The 12,405-nt window shown below is 37.5% G+C and overlaps 1 protein-coding gene across 2 annotated transcripts in view; it reads left to right on the forward strand.

The window, feature by feature from the left end:
* LOC150104419 (cyclin N-terminal domain-containing protein 1-like) overlaps positions 1-12,405 on the forward strand; it is a 254,807-nt gene that overhangs the window by 147,531 nt on the left and 94,871 nt on the right. For both annotated transcript variants that reach the window (XM_090397002.1, XM_090397001.1), the window contains exon 3: positions 9,962-10,065. In XM_090397002.1, the coding sequence (XP_090253128.1) occupies positions 9,962-10,065 (104 nt within the window). The remainder of the gene's footprint in view (positions 1-9,961; positions 10,066-12,405) is intronic.

Raw genomic sequence — 12,405 nt, forward strand, 5'->3', positions numbered from 1 at the left:
GGATATCGATATATCTAATGTACTTATTTCCTCCAACTGCCTGCATTTTGCGCACATATGCTCTCCACTCTCTTTAACAAGCCACATATGTAATTCCCGAGACGCATAGATGCCGCAAGTACTGCATGCCACAAAGTCCCTTATGATATTGCTAATAATTGAGTTCTTAAATGGCGGAGGACTTGGCGTTACGCCACTTGCGACTGCTGCTGAATCCACCATCATTCCTTACTGCCGAGTAGCGTAATCTTTAATAATTATTCAATTAATAAATAAGAGGAAAAAAAAGTACAAACATCAGAACATTTACGTACTAAATATAATTAAATAAAATGAAATATAACTAAATACAGTAACTTAGCTTCGTTTTGTCTTCCACCGTTATGCGTTCGATTCCGACGGTACCAAAATATATTATATCGTGACAGCAACTAACTTCTAAAAAACAACCACTGAAGTACAATCGTATTCAGAGAAACAATTTAGCACTCAAAAATGTAGAAAAACGGGGGAAAAAGCGGACTATTCACCGATTAAAAATCACTTTCTGCAGAGTACATCATGTGTGAAGCATTGGATGACCCCAGGACAGGAATTAGGATAGAAGGTAGATTGATTGGTAATCTGAGGTATGCTGATGATACAGTACTCCTTTGTAATGACATGGAAGAACTAGAACTAATTCTTGACAAAGTTAACAAGATCAGTAATAACAGAGGACTTCAACTCAATCCTAGCAAGACGAAGATTATGGTTCTCAAAGGAAATACAAACAGAGAAGCTCTTGAGAACCATGTACCTTAATGGAGAAAGAATTGAGGAAGTCAGCAAGTTTGAGTACCTGGGATCCATTATTAATGTGAAGATTTGCTGTTCAGAAGATGTCAGAAAAAGGTTAGGAATGGCTAAAATACAGTCAGAGACCTGTCTAAAATCTGGAAGGATGGATCTATCTCCATGGGAACAGAGTGGAGGATTTTGGATGCAGTTGTTTTTCCAACATCGACTTATGGATATGAGACTTGGAACTTAAAGAAGTCAGATAAGAAACGGATATCTGCTTTTGAGATGTGGTGTTACATAACGCTGTTGAGGATATCATATACTGAAAGGCGTACAAATGAATGGGTGTTAGAAAAGATCAGTAGATCTTTTAGGCTCTGAGGATATTGACAGAAGAAAGTTAAAATATTTTGGACACATTCAAAGGATGGAAGGGGGGTCTTCTCAGAACAGTAATAGAAGGTAAAGTTCCTGGAAAAAGAGGCAGGGGTAGACCATCAAAGATGGATGGTTGGTGTGAGTGGAGTGACTGATCTTCAGAGAGTTGAGACCGCCAGAAAAGCAAACAGCAGGACTACATGGTGAGGCCTGGTGTGGCACATCACCAAGCATTGGAGTGACCATACAGCATCTGTAGATGCCCAGTGAACACAGAGAGAGAGATCAGGTGAGAACAAGACATAATCCCTGGAAGCTGTAGAAGGAGGGTGTGAACAAGGGAGTGAGAAGTAGGTTTTTTGCATTCAGAGTTGTGAATGATTGGAATGGCTTTCCTGAGTGTGTGGTGTCTGCAGAGAATTTGATGTGTTTAAGATTCCATATGATGAGCTATGTGTATGATAAAGGGACTTCTTAGATTAGTCTTTGACTCCATGATGTCTTATGGTAATAATAATTATAATATCCTCACCATTCTCTTTGCCTCCATAGCTCAGTACCTACAGACAAAGCTATTTGGTCAGAAAGACCTGGGTTCGATTCTCTTCAATGACATGAGGAACTTTTATTGGCTCTTTCGACAAAAGGTGAGTTGGCTGGTCTCATATGGAGGTAGGGAGAGGTTTCACCTAGAAATTCGGGTTTATCGTCCCCCAGAACAAGCAAACCAGCCCTATGAACAAATATGGATTACAGTCATGAATACGTCCCAGCCTGGATAAAATGTGGGGGATTGTGGAAAGCACTGGTGAACTATCCTATAAAAATCTCACCAGGAACACTTTGTGGGCAATGCTTGCAAAGTCACCTAGGGTCAGAAATGGCTGAAAGGTCATTTCTGACCCTAGGTGACTTCTTTACTGATTTCTTTACTTTGTATTTCACTCTACAGCAGTGTTTCCCAAAATTTCAATACCATTGTGCTCCATTTTAAAAATTTCGAAACACTGATATGCCTGCGCTGTTTAAAATTTTAGCAACACTGGTCTATTCCACTTTTAGGCAAGCACAAATTTGGGTGAGGTTATAATAATATTGCATTCAAACTTAATTATAAAAGTATTTATTTTTTAATATTAACATTATAATAAATTAGGGGATCACACTCATTACTTTCATCACAAATATTTGATCCTGATACATCAATGTGTTCTTTCTTCCAGTTACCAGAATTACTATTATTTTTCAGGAAATTACAGCAAGTACTCAATATTAAATATAATAATTTTAATTAATACTTACTATACACTGCTTGGAAAGACGTCAGTGGACACCATAGTGTGAGGAACAAACAGCCATGGTACCCACCTTAATAAGATGTAGGACCTCCTTTCACTGCACTGAATGCAGCAATCCTATGGTTAATACTTTCCACAAGTGTATGATAGCAATCAATGGGAATTTTGGACCATTCTTCTTGTAGGCATGTTATAAGTTCTTGAACTGTTGTGTTAGAGATGTCCCTTGACCTCACCCAATGATCCATTTCATCCCATGGATGTTCAATAGAATAAAGTTGAGATTAGAGCTCGTGGATGCCAGTGAAATGTGGTGATGTTCGTGTCCACAGACCATGACAGCAGCAGCCTTATGACACGGTGCATTGTCCTGTTGAAGGAGACAATGGTCAGTTCCATAGAAATGCCACAAAGTAGAAAGCATTGTATTGTACAGAATGTTCAGATATCTCTTGGAGTTCAATGTTTGTGCCACCACAAACAGAGGTCCGAGCCTAACCAGGACCATACCATCACACTGCTACCTCTGAATTTCATAGTTGTGGTTACACACTTTTGCAAGAGACATTCACCAGGCGTCTGCCACACCAACACCTATTCATCTGCTTGGTAGGGCATGCAACGTGATTCCATGCCTCATAACAGCTTTCCAACCTTTCACATCCCACTATACAAGCTCTTTGCACTGCTGAAGACAACATTGTATCTTGGTTTGAGTAATGTAGGGCTTGCATATTGAGTTTCTACCATGTTACCCCATGTTACGAGGTCTCAGTTCTGAATGTTTTTGTGCAGATTCATTTCCAGTCAATGCCCAGAACTCTGCATTAATATGCTGATGAATGGCGATTTTGACATATTATCATTCATTGTACCCTAGGGTCATTTTTGGTGAGTGTGGTGGTTCATCCACTGCAGGTACCACTTGCAATTGACTCTCTGCATTTCCATCTCAGTATGGTATCACTGATTGTTGACCTGGGATGGCTCGATTTGTCAACAATTTTGCTGAACAGATAGGCCTGCAATTTGTCATCCTATCACAATGCATCTTTTAGACTCTGTCAGTTCCCCTCTCACAACCATTTAACCCAGACACTGTTGCACTGATTTCGAAGCATCATGTTCCTCCAATTTATTATTATTATTATTATTACCCAGACCCCATGGACTCAAAAACGCATCTAGGTGGTCCTTTTATCATACACAGCTCATCATACCGTGCTTTAAACACACTCAAATTATCTGCAGACACCACACTCTCAGCCAAGGCATTCCAACCATTCACAGCTCTGCTTGAAAAAAGCCTGCTTCTCAGTACCCTACTCACATCCTCTTTATACAGTTCCCAGGGATGACCTCTGGTTCTCCCCTGATCTCTCACTATTTTCTGTAGAACCTCTCCAGCATTGATCCTATAACAATCCCTAATAACTTGTAGGTCTCTATCATATCTCCCCTCTTCTTCCTGTCCACCAGACTCTGCAAGTTGCATCTTCTCAATCTTTCCTCATACTCGATATTCCAGAGGTTAGAAACTACCTTAGTCAGTTGCCTTTGGATCCTTTCCAACATCTCTTCATCCTTCTGAAAACCAGGTGACCAAATCTGGGCACAATAGTCCATGTGTGGCCTAATCAAAGCCTTATACAACGGAACAAGAATCTCCCTACTTCTACACGTTCGTGTCGTCCACATCATTCCCAGAAGTATTCGTGTTGTCTTCACAATTTTGGCTATGTGTCCCCTAAATTTCAGATCCTTATCCACTATCACCCCAGATCTCTTATTTCCTCCACCTCCGTAATATATCCTCACCCAACATAAATTCTGCATCCCAATTTTGTTTTCCAGTTTTAAAACCTTACATTTTGCAACATTGAACCCATATCCCCATTCCCGTTCACAATCACTCAATTTATTCAAGTCTTCTTGTAAGGCCACAACATCTTCTCTACTCTTCATGGTTCATCCCAACTTTGCATCATCTGCAGACAACAGAATATCTCCATCCAAATCTTCGCCAATATCATTAATATACAAGTTAGATAGCAATGACCCTAAATCAGACCCCTGAGGCACAGCACTAGTAACATTCCTTTTCCTGGATATCGCTCCCCCATACACAACTTGTTGATACCTGTCACAAAGCCAGTTTCCAATCTAAAATCCAACCCCCATCATCTCTAGTTTGACTATGAACTTATAATACGGTAATCTATCAAAAGCCTTTGCAAAATCTAAGAATATTACTGTGTATCCTTCTCCTCTGTCCATGAAAGCAGTCACATTATTGTAATAAGTAAATAGATTACTAAAACAGGATCTTCCTTTAGCAAATCCATGCTGTCCATCAAAGATAATACCATTGTTGTTAACCCAATTCTGGATCCTAGTTCTCACAAGCTTCTCCAACAACTTAACTACAACACCTGACACACAGATAGGCATAAATAATTTGATGCTTGAGTTCTGTCACCTCCTTTATGAAGTGGCATAATCTTGCCATCCTTCCACTCCTTAGGAACTTGACTGAGTGCAAGACTCATTAAAAAAATATGTCAAGTTGGTGTCAATTCCCTGGCACATTCCTTCTGAATACATGGGGATATATTATCAAGTCCCACAGCTTTATTAACATCTAGTTTGCTCAACTCCCCATACACCTCTTGTTCACTTACAGTCAGTCTTTCTTTCCCATCATCAAGTTCTCTCAATCTCTCCATGAAGTCACATTCACAAGATTTAAAGACTTTTATGAACTACTCATTAAGTATCTGCACCACACCTTTTGCAACAGCTGTATTTATACCATTTTCTCAAATCAATGTCATCCTTCCATAATCATTCTTTCTTTTGCTGGCTACATATCGAAAGAACTCCTTAGGATTATTTTTGGCTTCATTAGCTAACTGCTGTTCACACCTCTCTTTAGCTACCCTCACCAACCAAGTCACCTGCTTTGCCTGGTCTTTGTAGTCCTAATGGAATTGGTTATTTCCACTTCTCTTATGCTGCCTCCATAATGCCCTTTTTCTCTGTATCACATGCTGAATTTCTTTGTTCATCCATTTCACACCTACCTTATTTAACTTTCTCACCCTTGGAATACATTTAGACATTGCATCTACTAGATGGTTTCTGAAAATCACCCAAGCTGCATTGATCTCTTTTCCAGCTAACTCCTCATTCCATGCTACACCTGCAAGCTGTCTCCTGAGCTTTTCATAATCACCCCCTTGTAGTTCCACATATACCCTTTTCTTACAGAGGTCCTCACACTGCTGGCAACCACCCAGGTAATCACCTCCTGGTCACTCTCACCAACTGATAGGTGATTTGACTTCATTTATAATTACATCCTCTGATGAGATGACCAAATCCAAGACCCTCAATCATCGTGTGCCCTCTGTTGCATGCTGTCTGAGGTAGTTATCCCTCAAAAACTCAAGAAACTAATTTTCTTTACTTCCAGTTGCTATCTCATCATTACAGTCTATATTGCCATAATTAAAATCGTCCATAATGATCTCTCTTTTCTTATTTGCTTGGCTAATTTGATTATGCATTTCATTGTCACTACCATCCACATTTCCTGGTCTATAACAACATCCAACCAAGTATTTCATTCCATTCACCTCTATCTCTCACCATACTGCCTCAAAACCACTGGCACTATTTCCCTCTTTCATCTCTACTTTGTATGAACATAACTCTTTCTCTATCATCAATAGCACTCCCTTTTTACCCCTTCTATCCTCACGAAATACATCATATCCTTCCATCTCTATTGCTGTCAGGATATAGTCCTCATTTAACCATGTCTCACTTATTCCAACAATTTTTGGATGACAGACTCAGTTTGGGTGAACAACCCCCCCCCCCGCCCCAGTGGAATGAATTGGGTAGAATTGGCTGTTGGATTGAAAATCAGAGGATGAGTGCTTCCCAACAACCTAAGGGAAGAAGTCATCCTGATGGTTGCATTTTTTCAGTCTCATTTACCCAGTCTTAGTGGCTGCATGCTCATGCTAGAAACATGATACCTGCTAGATACATGTGACTTGTTACACTCACATTGAACCTTACTCATGGGGATGTCCATTGACTTCTTTCCGAACGGTGTATTTCTGCAGCATTACATTGGTATCATCAGGTTTCACAAAACAAGAGAATGAGCATGCATGCACTAAGACTATTCAGTCTCACTAAATAAGACTGAAAAAAATGTAACCATGAGGATGAGTTCTTCTCTTGGGTTGTTGGGAGGCACTCATCCTCTGATTTTCAGTCCAACAGCCAATTCTACGAAATTCATTCCACTGGGGGGGGGGGGGGGTTCAAAGTCAGACCTAGAGGCTTATATGGGTTCCATATAAGCCTCTAGGTCTGACTTTGGTTTCCTTTCTTCAATCTCATTTACCCAGTGTTATTGCCTGCATGCGCATATCTTTCTTTTGCGATCTGTGATGATGGCAATGTAACGTTGCCAAAATTATTATTCGTGACACCTCCAAGGAGTCTGTAGACTCATTGTGGGAGGACATCCACTGTACAACTCTCCATCTCTACCAGTATACTGAACCTTTACTACCAATCTTCTACATCAACGCCATCTACTACCCACTACCACCACAACTAGTATTTATTGTCTGTAAATTGCATGTGTTCTGAAGGGCCGATTTGTCTGTATGCAGAATGAAAACCCTGCATTTCCGTGAGAAAAAACCCTGCTACCTCCATATGAGATCGGCTTACTCACCTTAGATTGAAAAAGTCCATATAAAGATTCCTCCTGTCACGACAAGAATCAAACTTAGGCCTTTTCTAATTGAAACGTACCGTCATTCTTCCAATTGCGCTACGGAGGTGCTTAGGCATTCAGGTATCACAAAAATATAAGAAGTATTAATTAAAATTTTCATAATTAACATTGATTACACCTTGCTTGTAATTTCTTGAAAAATAATAATGCCTTTCCACCAGAGTTATCACAATTATTTTTATTTCTTTCTCTATTTTCTGTTATGTGTTTCAAATATACTGTTTTTCACCATTTAGCCACTGATCCCATTAAATGGTTTAAGAGATATAAAAGAGAAAAATTAATATTAGTTAAATATTTTTAATATTAATTATATTGGACTACTTTGTTAAGAAAACAACAGCATGCTAGAAAATTAAGAGTATTATTGTTGCACCTATAACCTGCACATCCATCACAACTTGTTCCACAAACCTGACACATACACGTATAGATCATGAGTGATGAAAAATTGTTGTGGATGATTACAATTTAAGATATGGATGATTCAGATCTTAAATTTAAGAAAGAGTTCCAACTACATGGTTCAAATTATTCAAATTTACACTTTTAATGAAAACAGTTCATACCACATGGTTTAAACACAATTGTGCTGTCAACCAGACACAGCCTTAACAGAGGTCAGTCAATACATGCCGAGAGACATTTTGTTTAAAACTTCCTTTAGTTTTTGAAAATTAATTATAGAATATATTATCTGCAAAAATACATTGAAAATATAAAAGTAAAAAATAGAAAAAAAGATAATCAAAAGAAAAACAAAGTGCCTTATATTCCTTCAAGACTTTTTACTTACATCTCACATACAACACTGGGAACACTGATGTATACTATTCTTCTGCTTCTAGAGAAATATCTCTTTAATGCTTTTTTTTTTTTTTTTTTTGAATTAGCTTTAATGTCTCTTGTGAAATCCACTTCTTCTTTGGCTTCTCTTTCTCTGAGACTATTCTTTCACTGCTCTCTTGATTCTAGACACCACTCACCTCCATAGTGGAGGTCAGTTCTTTTTTCAGCACTTTCCCTATGATTTCCTTGGTCATTGACCTTTTATCTCTTTGACTTCAAAATGATGGCCTCTCTTATCAATCTTGTCAGATATGATGCAATTCTTGTCTATTCCTCAAAGTCTTTAATATTTCTAGACTTACGTGACCCATCCTTGCTTAAGAGTATCATGTTTTAAGCATATTCTTTTCCATTACAGGATTGCCATATCTGCTTTCTGCATTCTGTTTTCTGGAATGTTGCATTGCAAATTACTATGCAATCATACCTAAAGGCAACCTCAAGCATTCTTTCTCCTTTTTCATTGCTTTCTCCATATCCATATTTTCCAATACTTTTCCTATCCCTTATTTCTGCTCCAGTCTCGGTCTTTCAATCTGCTCTAATGATCTGTAGATTTCTCTTTGGTACTGATTCCAAGATTGCTTCCATATTGTTATAGAATAACTTTATGTCTTCTTACTGCCAACTTTGCCTTATCATTCTTTCATTTTTGGCCTGTGCTCTAATAATGCTTCCCCCTCCTCTTTTACAGAGAAGAAATCTAACCTGCTTTGTGTACTATTTACAGACTAGATGATTCTTCCATCTCCCTTGACTCTGTCCAATGCATTTCTGCTAATCCAAGGACATTGCATTGATGTTGCTTCATCTCGAGGATCAATCGTTCAATGCTGTTGGCACACGCTCCCTTGATGAGTCTTTGGACTCCCTGTCACATAATAATAATAATAATAATAAAGCAAGTGTAGCTTTCCAGGAATCCATTAAGCACAGACATTCCACATTCCTACTGCTAATACGTCTCTTGCTAGTTTTACTTTTCTTATTGCACTTCTTTTGGTAGCTAGCTTGTCAATCCAGCAACAATTGCTTTATGTTCGTAGATCTCGTTTATCTGGTTGATATGTTTTACTTTTCCTTTTATGCTCATAATGCACGAGATTTCAATTGTGTTTCAATTTTATGATAAGTACATAACATTACTTATATGACTAACTTTAATGATTTGTTTAGCTTCACCTAATATGGAGAAAAGGTGCTGTTTGCAGACACTGTTGCTACCAAGAATAGGCATTTCTTTTCCCCCCCTACCAGTTTAGTAAGGAAAGCAAAAATTGCTGATTACTTCTGATATATCCTCCACGTTTTTTAAAATATTTTTTACAGTTCCTGCTTAATTATGATACTCATCCATCTAACTCATACCTAATTTATCCTCCTGACTATGGGCATACACAATCTAACACTGCTTCCTTAAAACATCTTTGTACTATTTCCCATACACTTCTAATATTTTTCCCTTCCAATTTCTTAGTGCCATGACACTGGACCAAGCTGGCCTTTCATAATCACCTGCCCTCTAATTCCACCCATAAAAATCCTTATGAAACTTTTGCACTTTGCTAAATATCATAAAACAAGAATATAATTTTTTGCCACATATAATATAGAATTCCTCTTTATATGTCATATCTTCTGGTTTCTTATTTGATCATAATTTTCAAGCATTTTTAATTTCTTATGTATGCTCTCTGATATTAAAAAGAATTTCCATATAAAACCAAGTATTATTGTCTATCAGAATTACATAGTAGAATAGTAATAACACTTCTTTTTTTAGATATATTATTTAAAAATTGCAATGAAAATATTTATTTATTTGAAGGATAATTGGTCAACAGGCTCTGCTGTAGAACTGATTTTTAATACCTGTAGCAAACTGAAAGAATCACCAGAAGTAAAATACTCAGCAGTTGAAATTTTTGATAGGTAAGTATGGCAAAAATAAAAAACAATTTTAACAATTTTATATACAAGAAAAGATTTGATTGCTCATTTAATACTAATTTTTGTTTTAATTGCCTTGATTTCATCAAACAGGACTTTGGGGAAACTGAAACAGATAATGAGTCTACTGAGGGTAAAATAATTTGTAATACCTACTCTATAACCAAAATGAATTTTTTTTTGTTCAAGCCACTTCAGGTTAGGTTTCTAACAAGTAGATTTCAGATCTCTAATAAGCAGAGTGAGGATCTCACACTATGCAATGTGAATGGCCTGCTGTCTGAAGATTCTCACAAACATCCATGTTACTATGGGATTCAAACTACAGTCTTTTCTGTTGGTTGGAGAATAGGTGCTCTGTCCAGTCAGTCAACCAGTCTAGAAAATGATAAAAATTTTTAATTTTTATGTTTCTGGGAGGATAAGGAATAGCAAAAACTAAATCATGATTCTAACTGTAGGAATTTGCCTGTGGTAAGAATCATGAAATCATGAGTTCAGAGAGAGAGAGAGACAGAGAATATCTGAATATGGTTTATGGTTAATCAAAGCTATGAATTAGAGTAAACCATTAAAGAGTAGCTGTCATTGCTCGGTTATTTTAATGAGGCCTCAATAAAGGTCAAACTGGTTGTATAGGCAGTGATAAGAGTGATATTATGAGACAGAAGGTGGCAAGGGTGTCCTCACTTGGAGTAACAAAGTTAAATGGTGGAGAACTTTGGGAAAAAAAGGAAGAAACAGTGAAACACTGGTATGATTATATACTAATTCAAGGAGTATTAGAAATACAGTGCTCTGGATCAAGTCATTGATCCACAAACCCTTGGTGTAAGCTAGACACTCTTTGTGGAAGATGATATATAATAATGAAAATAGAATACAATGTATATTCCATTTTTTTTTTTTCAAGAAGAACTCAAAACCACAAAATTTAGCATTATTATTGATGTTCTCAGAAGAGTTTGTTCCCTCTATTTGGAGAGTCAGAGCAGGTTATTTTGAGGACATTTGGTGTGAGGTTGAGATGATCAGAAATATTAGATATTTAGTATTGATGTAAGTTAATAAATGTAGCCTGACAGAATTTTGAAATGTTCAGGCAGATAGGACTGGTATATCATATTTCATGAGAGAGAGAGGTGACAATAATGGGTGAAATTGAAAAGATTAGTTAGATGCTGGAAACAGCTTGTCAGTAAGCAGAATAAGTTTCTTGATTTTATTATTATTATTTTCTTGGGCATCTCCATGGAGTCTAAGATTCATCAGAAAGGGAAGTCCACATTATTGAATGTTCACCCAAAACTTATCCATACATCTCCACCCTCTTATGCAATTTCCAGTAGTGACACCTTGTTCTCTCCTTTCCTGCAATTATATGAAAAGAGTGTGTCCCACTTATAAAATCTCTTATTAATAACATATGTTATATATATATATATATATATTTTTTTTTTTGCCTACTGACTAGTCTTTGAAGCCCACACCTTCAATCTATCCTTATCATGAAAAATCTTTTCCATGTCAACCTGATAACAACCCCTGACTAGCTTATATGTCTCAATCATACTCCCCTCCTTTCTCCTGTTCACAAGGCTTTGCGACTTACATTCTCTCAATCTTCTTCGTACTCCAAATTCCAAAGACCACTGACCACCTTCACGTGAATCTTCTCTGGACCCTTTGCAGCATATCCTTGTCACCATGAAAACACAGCGACCAAATCTGTGCACAATAATTTATATAAGTCCTGATGAAGGTCTTAGACAATGGCATCATAACCTCTCTATTTTTGTAATCCATATCACCCCCTCTTTCTCCTGAATGGGTGTTATAGCATTTCAAATGATTAAATTTTTCGTTATATGGAAGGCCGGAAGAGACACGGGGCATCAATGGAAGTTAAGGTTGTTCACAGTCAAGAAAGGGTTAAGAGCTAGGTTTTTCTCCCAGAGAGCAGTGAGTGAGTGGAATAATTTGCCCTTACGGGTAGTGAGTGCATCTAGTGTAAATGAATTCAAGGGAAGGTATGATAGCTGGGTTGGGTAATTTACAGCCTTCCTCGATAAGTCCTTGACTCCCTGTAGGTCTCAGATAATAATAAAATAATAATAATAATATATTCCATGGACATGCCCTTTGGTGAGTGGAATCCATTGCCTGAGTGTGTTGTGAATATAGACACATTGAATCATTTTAAGGACAAGTTGGTTGAGCATTGTGTGCAATAGTGTGTACCTCCCACGATGAGTCTCTGACTCTATGGAAGTTGGATGTTAATAATAATAATAATAATAATATCCCTCCTAATTATCTAGC

The sequence above is a fragment of the Typopeltis vanoorti genome, chromosome 8 (genome assembly GCF_054136105.1).
Source record: "Typopeltis vanoorti isolate ZY-2024b chromosome 8, IOZ_Tvanoo_1.0, whole genome shotgun sequence".
Classification (NCBI taxonomy): Eukaryota; Metazoa; Arthropoda; class Arachnida; order Uropygi; family Thelyphonidae; genus Typopeltis; species Typopeltis vanoorti.